This window comes from Schistocerca americana, chromosome 3 (assembly GCF_021461395.2).
Source record: "Schistocerca americana isolate TAMUIC-IGC-003095 chromosome 3, iqSchAmer2.1, whole genome shotgun sequence".
NCBI classification, from domain to species: Eukaryota; Metazoa; Arthropoda; class Insecta; order Orthoptera; family Acrididae; genus Schistocerca; species Schistocerca americana.
In genome coordinates, this window is record NC_060121.1 from 174,189,374 (window position 1) to 174,216,989 (window position 27,616).

The 27,616-nt window shown below is 40.0% G+C and overlaps 1 protein-coding gene across 2 annotated transcripts in view; it reads left to right on the top strand.

Moving 5' to 3' along the window:
• Positions 1–27,616, top strand: part of LOC124606649 (ATP-dependent RNA helicase SUV3 homolog, mitochondrial) — a 78,930-nt gene that overhangs the window by 1,921 nt on the left and 49,393 nt on the right. For both annotated transcript variants that reach the window (XM_047138651.1, XM_047138650.1), the window contains exons 3-7: positions 1,888–2,056; positions 8,700–8,811; positions 14,489–14,658; positions 16,016–16,290; positions 22,337–22,478. In XM_047138651.1, the coding sequence (XP_046994607.1) occupies positions 1,888–2,056; positions 8,700–8,811; positions 14,489–14,658; positions 16,016–16,290; positions 22,337–22,478 (868 nt within the window). The remainder of the gene's footprint in view (positions 1–1,887; positions 2,057–8,699; positions 8,812–14,488; positions 14,659–16,015; positions 16,291–22,336; positions 22,479–27,616) is intronic.

The following is a 27,616-nucleotide window of genomic DNA, read 5'->3' on the forward strand; positions in this document are numbered from 1 at the left end:
AGTGATCAGGGGCTCAAGGTGAATGTCACCAAGTCTCGACTACTGACATTTAAAACAGGCAGTTCTTATCACAACAATATGAATAGTGTATGTAATATCTCTGCAACAGAAAATGGTAACTGTAAATTCCTGTATATGTTGATGAAAATTTGTGGTGGACATACCACATTAATTTCGAATGCGGAAAAGTCAGTAGTGCCATATATCTCCTCAGCCAACTCGCAAAGATAGTTCCTAGCCAAGCACTGAAATTAGTATATTATGGAACACTTTACCCCTTTCTGAATTATGGGATTGAACGATGGGCTGTGCAGCTGATGTACATTTAAAAAGAATACTACTACTACTGAAAAGAGCAATAAGACTTATACATGGGATGGGACATAGAGATTCATGTTGTGAAGTGTTTGTGCAGCACGGATATCTGTCAATATATTCTCTGTATATCTTCAAAATAGTTGTATTTTTTATAAGTCAACCAACAGAAGCTATCAAGGACAGTGATGTACATGATCACAACACTAGAACGAAGTGTAACTATTTCCGTAACAGAACAATGTTAAAAATGAATGATAGAATTCCATATATCAGTGGTTTGATTTGGTATAACAAGCTACCAAACTCTCTAAGAACGCATACAGGAAATGTTTTTAAAACAAAATCTTTTCTAATAGCAAAATGTTTATATTCTTTCACTGCATTTTAAGATAGTGATTGTAGCATGAGGCATTAGCACATCAGTTTTAATGTGATAAATGTAAAAAATAGACGTAAGAAGCAACAGCTACAGAATATAGTGTATTTTATAAGTATGAATATAACCGTAGTATTAAGTCTGACGTTTGCAAAAGCCATCATTACGATGGCTCCACGCAAAGAAAATGTAAATAAATAAATAAATTTCCTGAAGGAGTTATGTATAGTTCCAGTTGGGCAGACAAGTATACCGTGTATCAGTGGCTGCAGAACTATAGAAACTGCATATTATGACATAAAGTGTGGACCTATGTAGTGCTCATAGCAAAATAGCTCCAGATCAGGAACTTTATACTGTTGGTCATGGGTGGTGGCATGTATTATAAGCATGCCTGGTTTGGATGATTAGTTTATTGGGTAGATGACCAAATGTGTTGATGCTGCCATCTAATAAAGTTAACACTAAATTACTTGCATTTGTTCTTGCTTTAGCATTTAGAACATATTTAAAGCGAAAAACCAAGGAGTTTGGTTGTTTACGGTAGTCTGAAATTGTATGTGAAAGTTTTAACACGTCATGAAAGCTTCATAGCGGGCTTAAGAGTATAGAAAAAAAAGATTATAAAACATAATGTTCTGGTGACAAAAAAATTAAGTAATAAAAGCTGCACAATTTGTCGTAGAATGGAAAGTGCACTCATTGTGTTTGTAACATTGCAGAAGCAGCTCAATTATTAATTTACAATGCTTATAATAATTGTAGAGTGCTGATGGTGGTCCATACTGCACAAATGGTTTAAGTGCTGTGGGAGGGAATGCCATTTCTAAAACATTTTGGGATTGAAAAACATTAGAAACTGGATGATTACTGCTTTTGACAGAATTGTAGATGACCTTTACATCTGAACGTGACACATCTAGGCTTACCAACACTGATTAAATATGTAATTGTTAGTGGTAAGGTGCTCTTTTTAGAAGTTTTTATAGGGTGGGAGGTGTTTCTTTTCAGTTTGTCACACCACTTATTGACAAACTCCTATCCAACAATTTTTTTACCGTTTAACTCACTGCAGGAATCTTTGGGAAAAATATATTTTGTTGAACAAAAGTCATTAAGAGTTCTACTTGTTACAGAGCTAATGTGTGTTTGACTGTCAGATAACCACTGACAATTTATTTTTATTTTGGAAGGTATCCAAATGCAAGGTCATTAACAAGGAGAATAGTATTCCATGCAGGGCCTACAAACAGTGGGAAAACGTACCATGCACTTGAAAGGTTCCTCGCTGCAAAATCAGGAATATATTGTGGCCCCCTGAAATTACTGGCATCTGAAGTTTTCAAGAAAGCCAATGAAAGGGTAAGTTTTTACTTTTCTTACAAATTTATGTCAGTGTACTTTGGTACTATGTATCAACAGGAAAGTTCACTTGAAAAAACTTTGAAGAAACAGAACAGAACAGGAAAATTCACTTCAGAAAACTGTGAAGAGATGTAACAGTTGATGTACATTCCATCAGGAGGCGAAATTTTAAGGTCTGTCAATAAGACACATATTAAAGTATGAACAACTAACTTCCATGACGGGAGTGACTCAACTGTTGTGAAAGCAAGGGGAGACAAAGATGGAGCATCAGAGAGAATATGGTATACATTGCAAACACTCACCATAGATGACAGAACAGAGTGAGAAATGAACACGAATTAAGAGGAAGAAAAATGAATTATTGTAGTTTACAAGTAGGACGAAATCAGAAAAGAGAGTGGGAAGATAACCAAAGGCCAAAGGTAGTGAGGGTGGGTGGGGGTCGGGGGAGGGGTTGCATGAAGATAAAAAAGTAAAAGGTTATAGAAAAAATGAATAAATAAATAAAATGTAAAAAATTAATAAGAAAGTGGTGATTTGTGTTAACAGGGATTAAGTACAGGAGAGAAGTGGGATATCAACATACGCTAGATAGCAAGTTCCCATCCCCAGAGTTCAGGGTGGTGAGAGGATCCAAATAGCATGTGTGGTGTAGCAGACTTTAGGGTACCTGGATTCGTGTTACAGAGCATCCTCGGCAACTGTGGACTAGGTGGCCGCATAGTAGACTGTTTGTTGCTTCGTACCTTTTCATGCACTCAACCAGCTTAGTGATTGTTATTCCTGTAAAAACATGTTGCAGTGAACATGGGTTGTTTGTTAAATGATGGCAAGGTTTCACCTGTTGTTCTGTCTTAACTGTTGTAACATTTATCAAGATCGAGGGTGAAGTAAGTGATAGTGGGTGATGGTATAGTGAGATGTAGGGGATATTATGGAGGTCAGGAGGTTGACAGAAGGCGGACTATGGGTGATTCGAGAGGTATCTGGGACAGACCAAACTCTAAAATGAGGTAACTGCTCAACTGCCCAGTTTATCATCTATCAACAAGAGCAGTAGATATGGAAAACATTAACCTATAGTAACATAAATTTTTTTCTCACCGCCTTCAAAATTTTGTATAACTGCGCACAAAAGGAAATAAGTTTACCTCATGAACAAATCTCTGTATGACATTTAGGGTATACTTGTTTTTAGGAATCACCCATCTGCTTTGACCCATGATATAGTTGTGCTGTACTGTGATATGTTGTGTGACATCATCGAGCCATAGTGTGTTTGTTTTGGAGTGGAAGTGAAATGTTGTTGTAGAGGATGTAGTGTATGAAGAGGTGACATGCTCTAGAAATTTAATTATGGGTGGTGATGTGTATGTGAGGTATGCTCATGTGTCAGTTAGTGTGCTTTAGTCATCGTGATGTGGAGTGCACAAATTACATGATGAACAATGGAGTATTTTATGTAGAGTATTATCATATAAAACAGAAGATGTTGTAGGTACCTGGATAAAACTGAGTAAGTGGTCAGTGTTTTTAATTAAATCATGGGAGAAGGTATATGGACCAATATTTGTTAATATATCGAACATCTGACTATATTGTTTACAAACATTGATCCACCTGCATTTTCCCATGATTTAATTAAATAAATTATCCTAATTAAAACACAGTGATCTACTTACAATGTTTATTGAAAACTATTTTCTAAAGGGTTGTGCCATCTTGTTCTATCTGACTCATCATTTGATTTTTTCACCTCCCATAATTCACCACACATACAGTAGTTACCAACTGCAACATGCGACAGAAAAGCTGCAGACACTGTAAGTGCACTTTACCCAAGGTTGTGCTGTATAGGTGAACGTGATATTTATTGGGATACCAACTTTTGTAGTTGGGAGGGGTGGGGGTGGGGGAGGAAGGGCGGGGGGGGGGGGGGGGGGGAGGGGGGACAGAACAGAACAGGAAAATTCACTTGAGAAAACTGTGAACCGTTGACGTACATTTCATCAGGAGGCGAAATTTTAAGGTTGAACTGGGGACTGGACACCAGCTTTTGTATTTGTCGGGAGGAGGATTATTGGTATTTTGCTCTGAGGTTGAGCCATGCAGGTGAACTGGAGATTTAGATACTAGCGATTGTAGTTGTGTGTGTGTGGGGGGGGGGGGGGGGGGAGGGGGGCTATGTGTAGGGTTGAGCTATATAATTTAACTGGAGATTGGAATACTGTGATCTGATGGTGTGTTTTGTATGGTTTTGTTGGGTTTCATTTTTTGGCTGTTTCAGGTGTTTCATCTTGAATGGTATTGTTTTTATTATTGAATTTTTAGTTTGACCCTGCCCAAAACCCACTTTTTCTGCAGTTTTTGTTCTGATTTTATTGGTTTTAGTCTGCACATTGTTTCGCATGGTATTCATATTTTTGTGGGTATTATGATCAGTGTTTTGGTTGCCATGTTTGATGCGTTTTAAGCAGGGATTTTTGGCATGGTGGTGACGTCATCGATCAGACCTTGTTGCTGACAGGATCTTAAATTCTGCCTTCCTTACTTTTTTCATATGATTTATCAACAAATCTATTAAGTTCCACCATCATTATTTATGAATATAACTGTTACCAAAGTATTAGCCAGAATTTGCCTCCTGAGATGCCAACTGGCTCCCATAATGATATTTGATACTTTGAAAACGGTATCAATTTGCACTGATTTATTTGCTGTTGCTTCTCCATTCTCCTCCTCAGTTCACTTTCCCTAATTTTCTCACTTATGATCTGCATTGTATACATCTCTTCATCAGTGTTATACTTCTGTTATTATTTCCTCTCTCATATATTTCAATTCCACATAATATTTTTCTTATTATTTATTCTCATTAATTTTAAGGTTTTTTTGGTTGCATATTATTATTCTGGTATCTTGCACGAGTACGCTCTTGATCCTTGTTTTTAGATGATTTATTATTTTGTGGAGTGTTTTTGAAACATCATGGGACCGGAAAAGACCAAGCAGTTTTTGAATGTACAGACTTGTTTCATTCAATTTTAAAGAGTCAGAGATTATGTAAGTATTGTTCAGAAAGCTGAATGAAAACAGCAAATACAAAAGGCACTATAAATAAACGCATGATTCGGCATGGTGTAACAAATTAAGGCACACTGCATAGGGAAAGGCAGCTGTTACATTAAGAACCATTTGAATAAATACACGAATCGACTTATGTGATGTTACAGCATTATACTGAGACAATGACAATCAGTATAATAGGGACTGTGTAGCAAATAAGTGCCAACATAATTTTGATAGTTTCAAACAGTTGCTGTAAGCCAAGAGATAGATTGCCAAACAAGAGCTGACACTGGCTGTATGCACAATAAAATTGAACATTTCAGCGTCGTATCCAGTTTTATAGCTGTCAGTGGAGAAGTACTGTCTGTGGTAGTGGAGCACAGGATGCAGTTGCTCTCTGTGAGCATTCATCTCTCTCAGTCCTCAAAATGTATGGGTACTAGAAGCATCTGCAAATCTCATCAATTTCATTTGTTCCCATTTTCTTGTGGTGAAATGCTTAATATTTAGAACTTCAGTGGCGATGGGTCATTGATGAGTCTGTCAGATACTTCCTTTCCTATGTCTAATAAGTGGATACTCCTTTTCTTTCTTACATATTAATAATATTTGTCTGTGGGTCTTGTCCATATAACAGTTTCACTTGGAGTTAGTGACAAGAGATTTCTGGAAAAACAGTATCTGTTCTCTCTGCAGTAGTTCTCTTCATTCTTCCCAGGAATATTTAATAGAAAACTATGATCTCCAGTATTGTTGATCTAGCAGTGAAAAATCAATCATATATGTCTTCATACAGTAGGAAAGCTCTGCTAGAAAGTAAATAATTTATGTGTAAAGGAGACCACTCACCAAATAGCAGAAGCTTTGAGCCATCATCAGATGCATACGAATGTAGTGGCGGGCCGTGCAAAATATGCCGGTGTGCTACAGTGAGGTGGCTATAGCCTTATCTCTTACAGTATTAGTAACTGTAACTAAATTGAATATACTGATTTTGTGTATACAGATTGAACTATTTGAACATAGACTAAAGTCTATGATTGATAGTTTACCAGTTTGGGGAATTAAGAAGGGAAAAAAATGGCACCTGCAGAAATCGAACCCAGGTCCGCAAATTACCAGTCTATGCTATAGACAACTTGCCAAAGATGGAGTTTTGATAATGGCACTTTAAAAATCACTCATACTATACACTTACACGGTGCGCTAATGCAATTTCAAAGAGAGATACTGACCTTTTGAATTCAGTCGTGTGAGGTAAATGATTGACTTCAGATTAAATATTCGCTCAAAACATGATCTGCCCTTCCTAAAGCCACCCTGATATTCACATAAATTTCTCTCCAGCATTGTTTCTACTCTGGTATAACCTTGGGAAATTGTTATAAGCAACTGGTTGCAAAGAAAACCCTCTGTTGTTAACATCTTGTTTATTGCCTTTCTGATGTGGAAGATGTATCAGGGCCATCTTTCACTCTCCTGTGAGATTTTCGGTTTTCCAGGTTTTCTCAGAGATTAATTTTAGCTCTTTCTTTTAAAAATTTTTTTGGTAGAGACCATTTCAAAAGTTCTGCTGTAATAGAATCTTCTCTACTAACTTTATAAGGTTTTTATAACTTCTTCAATTTTTTTGATAGTTGGGGGTAAATCTTCTTATAGATTTTTATGAGTGAATTGGTTCTGGACAGTTAAGAAGTTGATCAAAATTATCTTGCAAGTATTTCAAAATTATCAGTGTTATGTAAGCCAAAGTGGTGAGCCTTACCCCATGCTCTTCTGTTGTTAGACTTCCTTTTGAAGTACATCTACCTACCTTTTTAAATCTCAGTTTCTCCTCTAAGGGACTACTGGGAAAGGAGCTCTTTAGTAGATCACCTAACAATCATACACGGAAAACACTGTCATACTGCCATAGCCTTTTAACTAGTAAAAGTAGTAATTTAACAACATTGAATATATTAATTATACATATGTGAGTTGAAGTAATATTTTTAAATTTTGTAACTAATAGTGTAACATTATGAGGAATGAAAGAAATTGAAAATAGAATGACATCAGCAGGAATTGAACCAGGGTTCACAATTACCGATAAGTGCTTTTTGCCACTCGCCCACAGTGCCATCATGACAATGAGTCTTTAAAAAGTCATCATACTCCATGCTTGCACAATATGCTACATGCATCTTCAACGAAAAGTACTGACCTGGTACAGTGAGCAATATGGCACTAGTAGTGCCACCAGGGATGATATCACAACAAAGTGTGTGCAGTAGAAAACAGACAGCTGCAACCCATTCGCTGAGTTGATCATACTGTGGCTGAATATTTCAGAACTCAACATTGGTTTCTAGATATTGCACAGAGTGCGCTACAAAACATTTTTTTATCCATTTTATTTGCATACCAGCGTGCATTTGAAGAGAACTGACATAATTTACATGAAATTTTCAGCTTGCATTCGAAGTAAAATGGCATAATTTTGGTACAACATTTACAGTGTGCTCTAGTAGATTAGCACACAATAACCGGCTGCTACGGCACAAAGAAACTTGCTTGCTTCCCTTTCTCAAGCTAGAGACATGACCACCCCCCTCCCTCCCCCCACCCGCATGAGGTGCGTGCACACACACACACACACACACACACACACACACACAGACACACACAGACACACACACACGTGCTCCTGTATAGTGTTGTTACCTTTCTTTGACTACTTAAAATACGATCCTAGCCTTGGAACAGCATTCTTTTGGTGTCAGAGATGGGCTGCAACATACACTGATTGGTAATGTCTTAATGTCAGCTGATGGAGCAACTAGAGAGAACTTAGAAATATTGTTAGTAAATGTTACCATTAGCGGAAGTATTTCCTTCAATTTTCAAAACTTACCATTCATATCTGACACATCACACAATGACATGTGCTGAAAATTTGTTTCCATCTCCAGAGAACTTGCTATACCCATGTTTTACAGCCAAGACAGTGTTGTATAAAGTATGGTGAAGGTTCACATGTGCTGACAGAAAGAAAAATAGAAACAAATAGTTTTGTTTTAATCTAAATAATACTAATTACAGAGTTTTTGTTGTTTGCACAATTCTTGGAGGAAGCTGTAAAATGATCATCTAAAAGCTGCTGAATGAAAGGACTTTAAAGCGTAGTCTGGTTGCACTTGGAACCGCAACACTGCAGTCCCCGTCTGTGACTTGAACTGCGCAACTTGTTCATGAATCAGTCTATAGTAATTTGAAAATTTGACAGATCTTCCTGTTCTTCAAGATACATGTTATAAAGTATGGGTGCAACTGCACCATTAAATACGTAAAAAAGCTTTACTCCAGTACTAATATATTATTTGACTTATATTTTGCATAACACTTCTTTAACAGCTGAACTTAGTCTATTTGCATATGCCAATGAATGTACTTTATGTAGACTACATAAGTTTCCTTCTTTAAAAATCTGCCCTTGCAGCAGAATCATTTTATGATATTTAACTTTCACTGCTTACGTAATCATGTAGTACTAACAATGCAAGGAAAATTTTATTTATGTTGGTTCCAGGGAACACCCTGCGATCTTGTGACAGGAGAAGAAAGAAAATATGCTGATCCAAATGGAAATCCTTCTGGTCACGTTGCATGCACTGTGGAAATGTCTTCAGTCACTACACCTTGTAAGTTTGGCCACTTCAGCAATGTTGAAAATTATGTTTAAAGCCCACTAATATTTAGAGAAAAAGTTATTGTTGTTAAAGACACAAATAATTTTGCATAATGAGGCTGTCAAGGGAATTGAATTGGTTCATTCGGAAAGGACCTCAGTCACAATTTTATAGCAAATAAGATATTGTCAGAATAACACTCCTTCAATCAGCATAACATGCTATGATGAAAGGACCTCTGTCCCTTGCTTGTGGGGGGGGGGGGGGGGGGAAGAAACATGAAAGGGTCTCTATCACTGACCCAAGCTCTTACTATGTATGTCAGTGGCAACTCTGAAGACAGTTGTTTCGCATATGTAATTCAACCATTTTCTTTCTCCTGGATAAAGAATAAACCCATGCTTAGCAATGGAAGAAAGTGATGTAAAGTCCAAAAAGCTACTGGGAAATTCGTCTTGTTGAAAAAAATGAGATCAACTGTGTCTTATGTGCAAAATACAAGGGCTTTGTAGACCCAACCAAGGAAACAATCTTCTTGTAGGTAAATAGCATCAGTGTTCTTCAAAGAGCTTCTACCATATAGTCACTGTCTCAGTGTGAATGATGTTACGGAGTTGCTGAGTCGCATATAGACACAACAAGAAGACTATCACAATATAAGCTTTCAGCCAACAAGGCCTTTGTCGAAAATAAATGACACACACACACACACACACACACACACACACACACGACTGAAGCCTCTGGCAGCTGAAGCCACATGCAGCAACTGGGTGGGGTAAGGTTGGTTGGTTGGTTTAGGAGGAGGGGACCAAACAGTGAGGTCATAGGCCCCATCGGATTAGGGAAGGATGGGGAAGGAAGTCAGCCATGCCCTTTCAAAGGAACCATCCTGGCATTGGCCTGAAGCGATTTAGGGAAATCACAGAAAACCTAAATCAGGGTGGCTGGACGCGGGTTTGAATTGTCATCCTCCCGAATGTGAGTCCAGTCTGCTAATCACTACAGGTGGGGTAAGGAGGAGGCGGGGGGGGGGGGGGGGAGCTGGGTATGGGTGGGGGACAGTGAAGTGCTGCTGGGGAGTGTGTAACGATGAGGTGGAGAGAGGGTAGGGCAGCTAGGTGCAGTTTGGGGGTTAGACGGTGGGCAGGGGAGAGGTGGGAAGGGGGGGGGGAGCAGAAAAGGAGAGAAGTAAAAAGACTGGGTGTGTTGATGGAATGAGGGTTGTGTATTGCTGGAATGGGAACAGGGAAGGGGCTGGATAGGTGAGAAAAATGACTAACAAAGGTCGAGGCCAGGAGTGTTACGGGAACGCAGAATATGTTGCAGGGAGAGTGTCCACCTGTGCAGCTAAGAAAAGCTGGTGTTGGTGGGAAGAATCCATATGGCACAGGCTGTGAAGCAGTCACTGAAATGAAGGATGTCATGTTGGGCACAGAGGAGCATTCCCCTCATAACTTATTACCACCCAGGAATGGAGCAACCGAATTACATTCTCCGCCAGAGTTTTGAATATCTCTGGTTTCTTTCTTTCATACTTTTTTAAAAAGGAACCATGTTTTGGAGCTTTTCAATGGCCAATTGTTTGGTGGGAGTATAGTTTATAGTAATGCAATTGTAGACATGTAATCTGCTTTACACCAACAACTGTTAATTTTAGTAAAAATTATTTCATTTTAGGTTCTTAATTTTAAACAAATAAATTGTACTGGAAACTTTATGCTGATGATAGTTGTATGGAGGGTGTTGTTCCACCCATATGACATATACTGTGGCTGCTTGTACTGTCCTGTAAACAGCAGCCTCAAATGGAATCTGTCCATATATGTAATAAAGTCATGCAGTAATATGTGTTGTCACAAAACTGATGAGCCTATATGACTGTTAAGTGGTACGGTACCACCTTGATCTTCTCGAGAAGATCCATAAATCTTCCTTCTCCCCAGCAATTTCACATCTGATTGGAAGGGTGGAACACAATGTCTGCTCTAAACTAGGTGGGCAACATAGCTTGATTTTTCACCTATATCTTACACATCTGATCTCATCTACTAATAACCTTGGGCATATTTTAATTAACAGTGTTGTCGGAAGAAGTATTTGGCCACTTGCTTAGTGGCTGAAGATGTCAAGACCCATGAGGGATATATCATGCCTACAGTTCTCCTCTTTATATGATAGCACCTGGCAGTTCACCATGTGAGAACAAAATTTATTATTATGTGTGGCTGTTTATTTGTCTTCTAACTTTTAATGTTATCTTGCTTGTCAATGTTTTTAGTGTCAGTTGCACCCAATATGATTTGAATTGATCATTTATTAGTTGAATTATAAGGCAGTTTGTACACATCTTTCCTTCACTGCAGCTAAGGCACTGCAATTCAAACAATGTTTTTACATTAATTATGATGTTTACCTTATTTTAAAAGATAACACTGTAATAATAATCAGGGAGTATAGCTGATTACTTTAGTCTTTTATCAAGGTATAATCTTCATATAGAAATAGTTCACAGTACTTAAAAGTGTTTTCCACATTTGCTCTTTGGGTTAATATTCCACTAATTCACTGCTCTGTAATTGTGAACATGTAATTTGCTTTAAATCAAAAATGTTCAAGATAATAAATGTTACCTGGTTGTAGCTTCTTAACAGTTTTGTACGTATAAATTGTATGGAAACTTTATGTTGTTGTTAGTGGTATAGAGGGCATTGCTCTACCCGTATGAGGTAAATTGCTGCTGCTTATACTGCTCTGTACACAACAGCCTCAGTTAGAATCTGGTCATGTGCATCTCAAAGTTGCATAGTAACATGTGTTTTCACAAGCTAGGCAAGTCTATAAGATTCTGTTAAATGCTACGTTACATAATATTAGGTCATGTTAAAATGTATGTTACTTAATATTTTGTAATTACTGTATTTTCTTGTATTTTTTTTTTTTTTTTTTTTAGCGCAGAAGATTGCTACTCAATAACTAAAATCTAGACCAGCAATGAAAATACATATTGGATTTGTGAACTCATTTTCCTTTTATGAAATATATCATGATCATTGTGTGCAATGGTTCTGATGGAACCAAACTTGGTTAGAACCAACTAGTGTTTTTCCGCAAAACTCAAAATGATAAAGTTGATAGCTTTGCCAGCTAAGAATTCTAAAGATAATCCAAATATTTGGATGAAGTTGGTGTAATGTTATATGATGAAGTTTGTATATAACTTACTGTCTGAAAATACAAAGCATTGTAATTTCTTGTGTGTGATCCACCCCCTCTGGACCTCGGTGGTTTGTCTGTGTCGTATGCAGAATAGATGTAAAAAAAAAACCATCAAAATAAATCATCAAAAAGAAAGGACCTCAGTCTGTCATCTTTATTTCACCACTGAACTAACATTTAAATATCAAGTAATGTTATGAAACTGTATTAAGCATATTTTTGACTTTAATACTGGATAAATTTTTAAGAGACATTTGAAGAGAGAGCGTGCGTGGGCACACACACACACACACACACACACACACACACACACACACACTCTTGGAGGTCACTCAGCTGAACTGAGGCCCTTTCATCATGGTCTGGTTAAATTATTATTTACTGTCAGAAAAAATGTTGTACAATGTGTTTGTTAACTATGATTTCCTGGGAAACAGCAACTAATTTCTGGAGCACGGTAGTTGGACAGAATGGGTTTATGAAGTTTGATGGTGATCAGTATGCGTACAGTTTCTTCACAAAGATATGAATGTGGGTTCCCTATTTCTGGGTCAGCAGAAGTCTGTTTACTTCGTTCCTCTTATATTTTCTGCCCAGCTGCTGCCACCTTCAGCAGTCTAATACCAAACCTTGCAGATGTAGCAAAGTGATTTTTGTGCTGTGTTGAAAATTAATATTTCTCTTAATGAGCTGATCAGATGAACAGTGATGTACACTGAAGTAAGTTCAACTTTGTAAGAAGAATTCAGATTTTTTTGCGAAGATAATCTGGGGAAATCACCAGAGATTCCAAGCAAAAAGAGAGAAATCTCAATTCAAATTTTCAATTTGATTGTGATTGTAAACTGCTTTCTGCATTGTCTGGATTACTTTAAAATTGTAATTTTGTTTTTGTGTGTAAAAGCACTGTTATTTATTGTAGGAACTACTGGTACCATTTCTTTACAAGGAAACGTCTTTGAAACCACATGTGTGGTTGAGTACATTAGGGTCCCAGGTATTTTATTACACCCTGCATCAGTTATCTTGGTGACCCTTGTTTGCGAATAATCAATAAAAATTTATTTCCCCTGATTACTAAATAACTAAAGCTACAATAACAATATCAAATTTTGAACCCCCTCCATAGTGTAGTGGTTAAGGTGTTTGGCTAGTACGCTGAAGGTAGTGGGTATGAGTCCTGCCACATGAACTTTTTTTTGCGCCATTATAGAAATGACTGTCATCATTATTTTTATTCAGTTAATTTTGGCTTCATTGCAATGAGACCATGAGGAAGCAGGCTCTGTTCTCTTTAATTCAAGAAAATAGACCTTCTAAAAACCCGTATGTGGTAGAGGAAATGACTAAAGAGAAAGGCTACACAGTTGTCTACTTGCTGCCCTATAATTTTGATTTAGGTGTGGTGGAACTAACATGGGCAAGAAGGAAAACGTTTAAGAAGTGCAACATTTAGTGGCACATGTCCAGACTGCCCTTCTTTTAGTAATTGCTAATGATTGGGAAGGGTACTGCAGGAATGTCGAACAACTGGAAGAAGGTACTGGACATCATTGGAACTCACAGTGAACAAAATCATTATTTATACTGGTGAATCAGATAGTAACAGTGATTATGAATTATGCACAGATGAGGACTATAATGAGACTATTTTTGAGTGATTTGTGTGTGTTTACAATTCAGCATTACATGTATTAATAAATGTTCAGAATTTTAATCATTGTTATGATTGTCATAATATAAGTTTTACTGCTGGCTCTTTTTAATTTTGAATTGTCAGTGAGCACTGATACAGAATTAGTAGCAACAAGCACCATCATTCAGCACGAAACTATCAATTTCGATTTCACAAATCCTGTAAGCTTTCGTTATGTCCCAGTCTCAGTTTTTATTTTCATAGATGCACAATATGTAGCAGTTGACAGCTAGTGCCACTTGGACCATCAATTGATACATGAATGCAATTGTTGTGCCAGCACTGGATGACATAAGCAAGGTGATTTCTCCTGCACCGCCCTTCACCGCTTGCTAGCCTGTGCTGAGTGTTGGTGAGCAGAGCTTGCTTTCTCCAATCCCACACCCCTGTCAGAATTCGCCCATCTCCTTGTAAACAGCCTACACAATGCATTAATGTTAATCTTTCAAAATCAAGAAGGTTTCACAAAAAGATGAATATCTAGAAAAATAGACTGTTTTGCAACCTGTCTTAAAGAGGAATTTACTTCTTATGAATTGCACATCTATAACATTAACATAAATGTTTTCTGGGTGTGGTGACATTTTTCAACATTGAGCGATCAAGCTACAGATGACCATGCAATTAGCCTAAAATTTTGTTTATTTAAAGATGTATATATTTGTCTTGCAGACAAAGAAGCAATAGCATATGTAACACTTAAAATGAATATCCTTCTGGCGGTAGTTTTATTTTGGACTGTTTCTTTTATACATGTAAATGTTTGCTTTATAGATGAAGTGGCCGTGATTGATGAGATACAGATGATACGTGATATGGGAAGGGGTTGGGCCTGGACAAGAGCTCTGCTTGGCTTAGTTGCTGATGAAATCCATGTATGTGGTGAGGAAGCTGCTGTGGAACTGATACAAGCACTGATGACAACAACTGGTGAGGATGTTGAGGTGCGAGTGTAAACTGCTTCTTTAAAAATTGGAATTACTGTGGATGTATTTCATTAAATCATATTTCATTTAATCATATTTCATTTTCACTGAATTACCCAAAGCATGATGACTGTGGTTGAGGCTCCTCACTAACTAAAACAGTGGGCCAGTAACAGTCTTGAATCCCCTTTCAGCAGCAAAACTAGTGACTGAACCATATGACCCCAATTCAGGGACTCTGTTTGTCAGGTCTTTGCTGCTACAGTTCCCAGCTGCATATAAATTTAATCTTACAGGTGGACTTATTTCAGCAAACACTTTGTGAATTGAAGGGGTTGGCGGAAAAAAAGTGTTAACTCCAAACTTAGTAAGTATTAGTCTGATTACATAATCCGTTGTGTTTTTGAATGCACAAGGTGTCAAAAAGTAGTTCCATATGCACTGCTAAAAATGCTGTCTGGTATATAAATTTCTTTGATTTATCCAGGATTGAATGTAACAATATTGTGAAAAGGAAAGTTGCTACTCACTATATAGCAGAGATGCTGAGTCGCAGATAGGCACAACAAAGACTGTCACATGACTGCATTCATTTGTGTGTGAGTTGCGTTTGCGTGAGCGTGTATGTGTGTGTTTGCCGTCTAATTCTGATAAAGGCCTTCTGGTTGAAAGCTATATTTGTGACAGTCTTTTTGTTGTGCCTACCTGCGACTCAGCATCTCCGCTATATGGTGAGTAGTAACTGACCTTTTCACAATATTGTTTCTGTGATTTATTGTATTCGTTTGCTTACTTTGACACATGCAACATGCAGTAGGGCAAAATACACTTGTTTTGTTTAGTATTTTCTTCCGCTGACTCCTTCAAATACTGAATGTTTCAATTTAAAGGACAATTTTAAGAGTGTTTTACAAGCTCTTCCTAGAACACAGATAAAATTTGGAACTGTAAGAGAAAAGCACTAGCACACTGAATCTATTCCATTTTCTCATGTGTTTCAGTTGTCAGAGCATTGCACAAGAAAGACAAAAATCACATTCGAGATATAGTCTAGCACAGGACTTTAAGTTAGATGAATCAGTGCTGTTTCTATTTCTTAGATGTCATAACTTTAAACCCACTTTTCAAAATGATATTTTTTAGAAAATTACATAAAAAGCTTTAGTTTTTACTGACCTGTGCACCTCTTTCTTCCCCCCACCTACCGCCAACCATTTTTCAGAAGGAACTCAATCTGTGAGCTGAAAGTGCTACTATGCTTCTGTTATGAATAATGCAACTGCACCTTCTGAAGATAGATACTCTGCTGCCCACATTTCTCTTGGTGATTTTTACCGTTTCTAGAAAATTCACTTAAAACTGATGAAAATTGTAGGTCCGGAGATACAAGCGGCTGACTGAACTGGAGGTACAGGACACTGCAGTGGGTACACTGGAAGCTGTCCAACCTGGAGACTGTATAGTTTGCTTCAGCAAAAGTGACATTTATGCCGTGTCCAGAGGCCTGGAAGCCCTTGGCAGAGAGGTTGCAGTCATTTATGGTGGTCTTCCTCCAGGCACAAAACTTGCCCAGGCACAGAAGTTTAATGATCCAGAAAACCCTTGCAAAATACTAGTTGCAACTGATGCTATTGGAATGGGACTCAACTTGTAAGTATTACTAAAAAACTGCTATGTAACATGTGATCAGCTAAATAGATGTTTTCTTTTTTACAGAGCGATTTATGAAATGAAGCATCCTACGTAAATACTGAAATGTAGAGCTTGGAAAAATGTATGACAACCTATTGTAATGGCAGGAGCATCACTGACTGAATAAACAGCCAGTATCTGTCTTTGGATCCATAAATATTAATTCTTGCTTATTAATCAATGAATACCAGCAGAGCGTGCATTTCATCAGCTTTCAGAAATAGCTCAAGTTTGTGAATGGATGTGGATGATGCTTAGTGGGTATGAAAACAGACTTAAAAGTCATCTGCTGAAGAAAACTGATGCATCCAAAATGTACACTTAATTTTTGACAGTGGCTTGACCTCGTAAAATCAACAGTAGAGCACTGTGACTGGCTGCCAAAACTATGCTTTACAGCTGTCAAGAGACAGCCTGTATCGCAAAGGAATAGTGTGCAAGACACTTTGTCAAATCAGATAATAATCCACAGTTCATGAGTGTGAGCCTGTGGTCTGTTTCTGTTATTCAGTTGGCCCACCAGTAGCCTGGCAGCTGCGCCTTAACTATGAACATTTTGTGCGTGAATTTCTTCCGTACTGTTTTGATGCACTTTGGTTTAATTCAACACTTTTCCTTCTTTTTCAGTACTTGTTTTATTTTGCTTAATTACAGCCAGTATGTTCTGGTTTTTAATTCATATGGTATTAACCACATTTTAGTCATGCATTAATATTGTTCCAAATAATTAATTCGTGTATACATTACTTCACAACATCAATAGTGGACTGCATCTAACTTGGCAAGAAACAAGGAGCAGTGCACTGGCACCTACTAGGGAGCAATTATTTGATTTGACAGCCATTAGTCATTTGCTGATCAATGTCTACTTTGCTCTGAACTAGTAAGGCTGTTGTTCTTGTGAATGTTGCCACTAATATTCCCAGTTCCTCCTCCATTGTAAATATACACTATGTGATCAAAAGTATCCAGACACCTGCCTGAAAATGATTTACAAGTTCGTGGCGCCCTTCACCGGTAATGCAGGAATTGAATGTGGTGTTGGCCCACCCTTAGCCTTTGATAGCTTCCACTGTCACAGGCATATGTTCAATTCGGTGCTGGAAGGTCATGTGACTGATCAAAGAAGATCAGTACTGTATGAAGCCCTTCTGCATATCGGGAAATCTCGAGCCTATTCAAATGAACTTATTGTTTGCTAAACTCTACCCTTTGTAACTCTTCAAAATAAATTTTGTAAATGTAAGGTGACCCCTACATTAACCTATTAAACACTGTAAAAACATTTACCTCAGCAGCAATAGTTTAATCTGTGAATGTAAGATGATGCGCATTTTTCAAATGAAGAATTTGGGAAAAAACCTCATCTTATAATTGGGTAAATACGACAGATTGTTCATCACTTAAGGAAAACTTTCTGCAGGTGATTAGACTCTTCTAGAAAGCCCATTTAGTATAAAAGGGCTGGTAACTATCAAAGTGGAGGTGCTGTTGGTGGTTGGTCAGTTTGATATGGGTAGAGGTTTTTATGAAGCTGTCAGAGAGGTGGTTGTTAGTGTCCAGAAAGTTGGCACACTAAGCTGAAGAGGTTTACATGAAATGAATGGGAGCTTGTGTCAATGATTCCAAGCAGGGAGCTGGATGATAACGAGCTAGAAGTGGTGGACAGCCAGTTAGTAGTTGGCATCCTTGATATAGGGAGATAGCCTGTGGGCAATGAGGTCACGATGTTTTTGGCTAAGGTGGAGATTCTTTTAGTGAGGGCACAGTAATCAGAAACTGTGGCGCATCAAGTGGGGTTAGATTTTCACATTTTGCTAACAATGTTGAACATTGTAGTACAAGGGTTGGGGGAGGGAGGTGGGGCTGGGGGTGCATTGAGATTTGAGGATGACGATGGGGGGAGGTTCTGGTATGGACGCAAGGAATTGAGTAGAGATTGGATCTTATGCAGGACTTGTGAGACGAGATTATTATGGCAGGTCATGCGAATGGAGAAGTCAGATAGTTGCTGGAGCCATTCTGCAAGGTAACCACAGTTTCCTCACCACAGCGCTGGTAGTTAACCTGCATAGAAAGTGATCAATTTAGTGGCTGTCTTAAGATTGTGGGTGTCTGCTCCATTTTTATTATAGAAAAGGGACCTGTAAAAGGCAGGTGAAGGAAGATAGGTGAGGATTTTCCTGGATGATAACCAGAGTGGTTCCGAAGCAGTTGCCTCAGTTTCCATGAGTCCCTTTGCTACCCTCATCCATCTTCCCGTTCCCATCGCTTCCTTCCTCCCAGTCCTCAGCAGCTCCCCACCACTTAACTTTAGCTCAGGTTGTCATTCTGCACTCACATTGTTTTCTCTGTTGTCTCCCTCTTCTTCTGTTTTATCCCAGTCTTCCTTCCCACCCTCCTTTCTCCCCACAATATGAACTTTGCCTCATTGAATACCATAGGCACTGGGTCTGTGTACAGCATGTGTATAAGTGTGTGCATGAACGCGCGTGTGTGTGCGTGTGTGTGTGTGTGTGTGTGTGTGTGTGTGTGTGTGTGCAATTTGTTACAAAAGATATAGGAGTGTGATTTTTATAGCAATTTTGTGTTTACAGCAATTTTGTGTGATTCTGCTTGCATCTGGAAGCTGTCACCTGATTGCACATTTTCATGGGCTTGGCAGTGATGTTTTAGCCTAATTTCACATTTGCTTGTGGCACTATATATTTTCTAGGCATAAAAAACAATGGAATACTGCACCACTCATGTTTATGTTTTCCTGGATAAGCATGTGTCAAGTGTTTTGTATGTGTATTGCTGCCAGCTTGCATGTAGGCACTATAAGGTTGTAACATAATCTACTGGTACAGGTAAATGGATGAAATAATATCCATGATAATTAAATCTTTGACCAAAATAAAACACTTACAGAAAGACATAAATACAATAAACAAGAACATAAACTACATGTTAGAAAGAGAGTTCCTGTATACAGCCATAAGAAAGGAAAATTCCAGCCACACCTTTAGCGTATACAGCATGGCCACAACAATAAACACCATAGAAATGCAGCCTCAGGTCACTCACAAAATCACAAACAAGCCGCACTCAGATATGTGTTTAACAGACTCAGTAATATTCCCTTAAACACATTTGACTGCCAAGTAGAGATAAGCCATACGAAATAGAGAGGATTAAATATAGATACAAAGAAATATTAGTAGATAAACTTAACAGAAAATTAAAGAAGCAGAGCACAGCACAAAACATGTAAGAAACAAACCAAACCACACAAACAAAAACAAATATTCTGACAACACATACATGTAAACAATGGTAAAAGTAAAACAAGCAGCACAGTCACAAGAAAATGGCACATAATGATCTGCCACTATAAACTGACATACAGAATATGTAATATATTAAAAAACAAGGTATAAACATTGCAGGCAAAAAACACATCCTGAAACTAAAACGAAAACCAAACGGGTACCAACAGTCTGGAACCTACCAACTCAAATGCACACACTGTGACAAAACATACATCAGGATGACTGGTAGAACCTTTCACACAAGGTATAAGGTACATATCAAGGAATGGAAATACAGTACAAACCACTCGACATTTGCAGACCACCTGAAACAGGGCTATTGTACACCAGGCACAATAGTAAAGGATATGAGCAACATAAATGTCAGTAAAACCAGACATTTCCTCGGTGTCTAAGGAAACTACCACATACTTAAGGCACTAACAGGTAATAAAAAGCTGCTTAATGACCAGATAAATACTGGAAACCAGATGTTATACAAAATCACTGAGCACATAAGAATCTTTCACCCTATATTCTCCCCCTCCCCCCTTCCCTCTCTCCCCCCTGCTCTCTCCCTTCCTTTCTCACTCCCCTCCCCTCATTCCCAATGCTTCTCTCTTTCTCTCACACACACCTTCCTCCGTCTTACTCACAACCCACTCTCCCTTCCTCTAGTAAGTAACTTTGCATTCACTGCCCATTATCTTGTACACATATTTGTCCCTCTACTCACCAACTCTACTTTTAGTTCACTCTCATACTACTCCGTCATTCCCACTTACGTATTTAAATAAAGGCTTATGAACATAAATAAAATGATATGGTAAACATGTGACAAACCACACAGAAAAAACTATTTTATTTATAATAATAATCAGAACTATTGGATAAGTTGATTACAGTACACACACATAAAACACAAAGACCTTCATTTAGCCAGGAGAATGTAAATAAAAGTTATTACTGGAAGATTTTGTCATGTTTCATGTTAAAAAAGTGTGTTCTGCTGCAAGCCATTAGTGTAAAGACGTCAGTGCCAAACCATGGAAAGCAAGACAGTGGTACCTCCAGATGTAAACGAAAAAATCAGACAAAATGCTATAACTAAAAATCACACTCCTATATATTTTGTAACAAACTATTTTCAGATCTAGAAGCAAACCAAAATTGTGTGTATTTTTCTTTCCGAACTCCTCATGATGTTTTAAATGAATGAAACAAAATGCACATGGTAACATAACTATGAATTTTTTGTAGTAGTTGCAAAGGCAGATTTCAAATACCCTTAATAAGCGTAAAGCAACTACAAACACTATAGCTATGTAAAAAAGGAATTTTCTGAGGAAAACACTTTCTGAAAGCTTACTTTCAAGCTCAGTCTTGTGTATATGCGTGTACACTGCTCAGTTCCTCAGCTGTGTGATGCATCTTTACTTTTGTGTATGTTTGTTTGCAACAATAGGCTTAAGACTCAAACTTTCCCCTCCTTTCTTTCATTTATTCAATTTCTGATTCCTCACCATTACTAAAATTAATCTATGAATACACTTAGGATCTTTTCTGCTTTTTGGTTGGTTGATTATGAGACTAACTTAACATCATCTGTTTTTTTACAGCCTATCTATGTTGATGGACTGAAACCAAAACATCCATGGACATTTGTTGGAATTTAACTCTCACACTTTCATTTTCTACTGTGTTTAGAATATTTAACACCAGTGCTCTTTATATGTTCCACTGTTGTGGAGAGATATTTCGTAATTAAGACAGTGCATTTTAAGCATAGTTTTATGGTTCTATACTTTGAATTGCACCTAACAGTGGAAAAGCCAGCATGGAATAATGACAATATTATGAAAAGGATAGATTGCTACTCGCCATGTATAGGAGGCTTTGAGTCACAGAGAGGTACAACAAAAAGACTGCTAAACATGTCAGCTTTCAACCAGAGAGCTTTCTTCTAAAGTAGACAAAACACACACACACACACACACACACACACACACACACACACACAAGTACAACTAACACACACGTGACCACTGTCTCTGGTCACTGAGGCCACACTGCAAGCAAGCAATCTGGATGGTGGGTGTAATGAGGGGGCTGGGATGGGAAGGGAGTGGGATGGGAGGGTGTAGTTAAGGGAGGGTCAGGGAACAGTAAAGTGCTGCTTGTGGGAGCATGCAGGGACTGGTGAGGACAGGGTAGGGCTGCTGGGTGCATTCGGGAGGTTTGGAGGGGGAGGAGGGGGGGGGGGGGGAGCAGGAGCAGAAAAGGAGAGACGTAGAAGAGGGGTTTGTGGAATTAAAGGCTGTGTAGTGCTGGAGTGGGAGCAGTGAAGGTGACAGGTGGGTGAAGGACAGGGATTAATGAAGGTTGAGGCCAGAGGGTTAGGGGAACATACGATATATTGCAATTCTGAATTGCGTAGATGGGAACTCTCCCTCCAAACTCCCATGTTAAGCAGTCTTTTTGTTGAACCTGTCTTTGACTCAACGTCTCCTCTACATGGTAATTAGCAATCTATCCTTTCCATAATATTATCATTGAATTATATCTATCAATTCTGGATACTTCTAGCTTGTATCTTAAATTACAAATGCATGGATTAATAAAACACACACACACACACACACACACACACACACACACACACACACACACACACACACACCTATTATACCAGATAATTTATTGTATTACAGGAGCATCCAGAGAGTTGTATTTTATTCATTAATCAAACCTTCAGTGAATGAAAAAGGAGAGAAAGAAATGGATACAATATCTGTCTCACAGGCATTGCAGATTTCAGGACGGGCTGGTAGATATGGCACCCAGTTTGATAAGGTAATGTATAAATTATTTTCAGACTGATTGTTTCACTGTTAAGCATGTCATCTTCGTGTAAAACACACTGGCAAGATAAATCCACAGAAACACAATTGGTATCCCGCTCAGAAGATGTTTTCAGTGAAATGTAGTGTAGCCCGTGAGATTGGGAGAGAGTGGGTGAGATGAGAACCTTGTAGCCTTTCAGAAAGTGAGAGTGAATTGTTACCAAATTATTAGGGAGAGCAAGAACAGATCATGACAACAGTTTCTGACCACATAAACTGTTCCACTAAAAGTACAAATGTATGAAAAGCCATCAGGAGAATTTATGGGAGAGCTGGGAAGTGCCCAGTGGCTTCTGTTATGGAGAATGGAAGTTGGAAGTCTCTAGACCACCCTGTGAGACACTGCCCAGACGATAGTGAGCTATGTTGCCACAATTACCACCACTGCCAGACAGGGTCAGCTTTTCATTGTTACAGAGAGGCTTCTGAGAGGGGCAGTTGGGACTTCAGTTCCACCACTGATGAAGAATACAACTGCCCCTTCTCCACGTGAAAAACACACACACACACACACACACTTATGAAATTTGAATATCTATTGAACTAGACATGAATATTAGTGCCTTGTCTTATACATGCATGAGTGGTACTTCATGTCATTCATACAAAAGGCGTAAAGATAATGTGACTGGAACGTTGAAACTGATTAGCTAATAAAACTGTATGAAAATAATGGCTGTTGATCAGTACAGTGGAACCTTGCATAACAAGCATCTTACAATTCGCATAACAAGCAAAACAAATTGTAAAAAATGGACTCGATAATGAGTGATGTTTTGCATAACAAGTATGAGGATTTAGTGTGACGTCATCACCACCCGTTCATGTGCGGCGGGCGAAATGTTCACCAATAGGAACACCTTCCATTGTTGGCAGCGGCGCATGAACAAAGTCTTTAGCACATACTGCAGTCTGCGTTTAGCACTCTTTCTGCTACCATCTTAGTGCAGCTTGTGATCACATATTTTTCTAAACTTGTGTTCACATAGTGTTTTTTTGTGTGCAGATTTTAATAACCTTAGTAGAAATGTCCCCAAAGATAAAGCCTCTCCATAAGAGAAAGAAAATTACCTTAGAAATGAAACATAAGATCATTGAAAAATGCAAACGTGGTGTGAGCGTTGCTAATTTAGCACACACATTCTGTAGTGTTGGCAGAAGAGCCCACACTGTTTTTATAGAGGAGGCCGAAATGCACGCGTTTAATTACACGCTGACTGGCGTGAGGTCTGGAACAGGACAATATCTTGAGAATTGCAAATAAAGTATGTAGTTGATATAGTACTTAACTTTAATCCACAATTGTAGAACATCGCTCTTGATGATACATGCTTCACGTAATAAATATCAATTGAATACGGCGCCTTGCTAGGTCGTAGCAAATGTAGCTGAAGGCTATGCTAACTATCGTCTCGGCAAATGAGAGCATATTTGTCAGTGAACCATTGCTATGAACGTCGGCTGTACAACTGGGGCGAGTGCCAGTACGTCTCTCTAGACCTGCCGTGTGGTGGCGCTCGGTCTGCTATCACTGACAGTGGCGACACGCGGGTCCGCCGTATACTAACGGACCGCGGCAGATTTAAAGGCTACCACCTAGCAAGTGTGGTGTCTGGCGGTGACACCACATTCCTCCCCCGCAAATCGGCGTACGGTTGTGTTATTAGGCTTCCATCCGCCGTGGGGAGGACCCCATGTTGACGTATGCGACGAGGTGGGGAGCCTAACAACAGGCGAGGCTGTGCCACCCGCACCCTGCCATTCGGTCCGAGGGGAGCTAGGAAACGCCTGAAAACCTAGTCCAGGGTGCACGCCAACATGCGGTGTATGCGCCCGTAAAGAGACAGGAGGGGCCGTAGGGTCGACCTCCATCGCGTCAGGGCAGCTGATGGGCGAAGACGACATCTGGTCCGGAGCGGGCAAGAGTTCCATGTCGGAGGACAGCTGGTCACGGGAAGCAATTGGCAGCGCGCGACCCAGGGAGGCGCTAGGCGGCTGCAGCGAAGAGTCCATTGCGGGTGTCGCCGGTGGGAGAACAGGCGGCGGCGGCAGCGGTGGCGGCGCGTCGCCACGGGGCAAAATGGAAGGCAGCGTTGGTAACACCTGGGGATGAGGCGAGCCAGTAGATGGGTCCCCAGGGCGCTGACCGGACGGCACCGTCGCTGAAAGCAGACGGGGAGCGGCAGAACCCGTGCGACGACTGAGGCGCAGCTGATTGAGATGCTGACGCACCTCACCAGAGGCCCCCAAAACCAAATACATAGCGCGGCCGAGGCAGAGAAAAATGCGCCCTGCGAGCCAACGCTGTGAACCTCGATAGTTGCGATAGTATACAACGTCGCTTGGAGCAAAAGCAGGTGGCTGCCGCTGCACAGGAACCTGATGCGGCGGATGCAGCAAAGACATCAAGGTTCGAGGAGGACGACCGTGGAGCAACTCAGCCGGCGAGCGACCATCTGGGGGCTGAGAGTGATATGAAGACAAGAAGAACAACAACGCGTCCTCCCGAGAATGCGACTCTTTCAACTTCAACATTTGTGACTTGAAAGTCCGGACCAATCGTTCAGTGGCACCGTTTGACTGAGGCGAAAACGGCGCGGATGTCAGATGTTGAATACCATTGGCCTTGCAGAATGACTGAAATTCTGTGGACATGAATTGTGGGCCATTGTCGGAAACAATAGTCTGTGGAAGACCTTCAATACAAAAGATAGCGGATAACGCTTGGATGGTGGCAGATGACGTCGTGGAAGACATCCTGACAACAAAAGGAAAAGTACTGAACAAATCGACCACAACCAACCATCGAGCATTCCAGAATGGACCAGCAAAATCTATGTGTAATCGTTGCCAAGGGGAAGTGGCTTTCGGCCATGCAAAGAATTTCCGCGGTGGGGCGGATTGCTGTTCGGCACACGCCATGCAAGAAGAGCACATATTCGTAATCGCAGCATCGATTCCGAACCAAGTACAGTGCTGACGAGCAAGTTGTTTCGTTCGCACTATACCCCAATGTCCTTGGTGGAGAAGCCGTAAGACAGAGGACTGTGACGAACGTGGGACCACGACCCGAGACTGATCATTATCAGAACGCAACAGCAAAACACCACGTCGAACAAAAAGTCTCTCCTTGTGAGCAAAAAATCGGCGAACCAACAGATCCTCGATCCGTGATTTCGACAAGGGCCATTGCGTAGCAACAAAACGCAAAACGGTAGCAAGGACAGGGTCAGCAGCTGTGGCTGTAGCTACACGACGAAAATCAATCAGAAACGATTCGACCACGTCATCGGTTTCCGCATCAATGAACATGCAAGCAAGTTAGGAAGAATCGAATGCTCTATCCTCAGCAACAGGCAAACGGGACAACGCATCGGTGTTTCCGTGCTTAGCAGTGGACCGATACAAGATATCGTAGCAGTACTGTGAGAGGAAAATAGACCAGCGAATGAATTTCTGCGCTGTACGTGGAGGTTCAGGCTTGTTCGGATGAAAAAGTGATGTCAAAGGTTTGTGGTCTGTGATGATGGTAAAGTGACGACCATACAAGAAATCGTGAAACTTAGTAACACCAAATACGAGAGCCAAGGCTTCTTTCTCTATCTGTGAATAATTTCTTTGCACAGACGAGAGCAATTTGGACGCAAAGGCAATAGGGTGATCGTGCGATCCATCTTTGTGGGCAAGCACAGCACCGACCCCGAAATCCGAAGCATCCACCATCAACAAAAGGGGCTTCCGGGGATCGAATGGCGTAAGGCAAGTATTGGAAAGCAACGCCGGTTTCAACTGGCGAAAGGCGCGTTCGCATTTCGTCGTCCAGACGAACGGAACACCTTTACGGCGTAAGCGATGAAGCGGAGCTGAAATGGAAGAGGCATTGTGCACATAGCGATGGTACTAATTTATTTTACCCAGCACACTCTGTAGCTGCTTCAAATTCTGCAGCGAAGGCAAGTCTTGTATGGCACGGAGGTGCTCTGGACTAGGATGTATGCCGTGGGCATTGATTACATGTCCCAGATATGGTAAATCACGAGCAAAAAACACACATTTGTCCTTCCGCAATCGAAGACCATTTTGGCGCAAGGCCTGAAATAATGTTCTGAGATTGCCTAAATGTTCTTCTTCCGTCTTTCCGGAGATCACAATATCGTCCAGATAGTTTGCTGCAGTAGGGACCGACGTACAAACAGTTTGCAGATATTGCTGAAACAATGCAGGGGCGGATGCACACCCGAATGGCAGTCTTTTGAATCGGTACAAACCCAGATGCGTGTTAACCACCAAGACGCGCTGGGATTCGTCGTCCACTGGTAGTTGCAAGTACGCATCTGCTAGGTCCAACTTCGAAAAATATTTACCAGGGCACAGTTTATCAAAAAGATCTTCAGGGCGGGGTAAAGGATAAGTTGCAATCACTAATTGTGGATTCACCGTAGCCTTGAAGTCCACACACAGTCTCAATTTTCCGGAAGGTTTTGGCAAAATGACTAAGGGTGATGCCCAGAGAGAAGCCTGCACACGTTCAATCACACCTTGTGATTCTAAATCGTTTAATGTTCTTGCGACCTCATCACGCAATGCATGGGGAACATTGCGCGCTCTGAAAAATTTCGGTTGCGCGTTTACTTTCAGTTCCAAATGTGCTTTATAGTTCTTAGTGCAACCAAGGCCCAGTGCAAAAATGTCTGCAAATTCTTCACATAGACTAGAAACACTGGCTGAAGGCACAGTCTGGTTCACTGATAGGACCTGATTGACTATAGACAAGTTAAACAACTGAAATAAATCTAAACCAAACAAGTTCACTGCAGAAGAAGAACGAAGTACGTAAAATGACACAAGTTTTGTTTGTCCCTTGTATGTGGCAAGAAGGCTGCACTGTCCTAACACAGGGATATTCTGACCGGAATAACCAGTTAACTTAACATTTGTGGCACGCAACGTAGGTGTGCCCAGTTGTTTGTACGTGTCGTGATTGATCAAGGAAACCGCAGCTCCGGTATCGAGCTGGAATGGTATGACCTTGCCATTAAAGTCCAAATCTACAAAAAGTTTATTGTCCTGCTGACGACAAGAGCGACT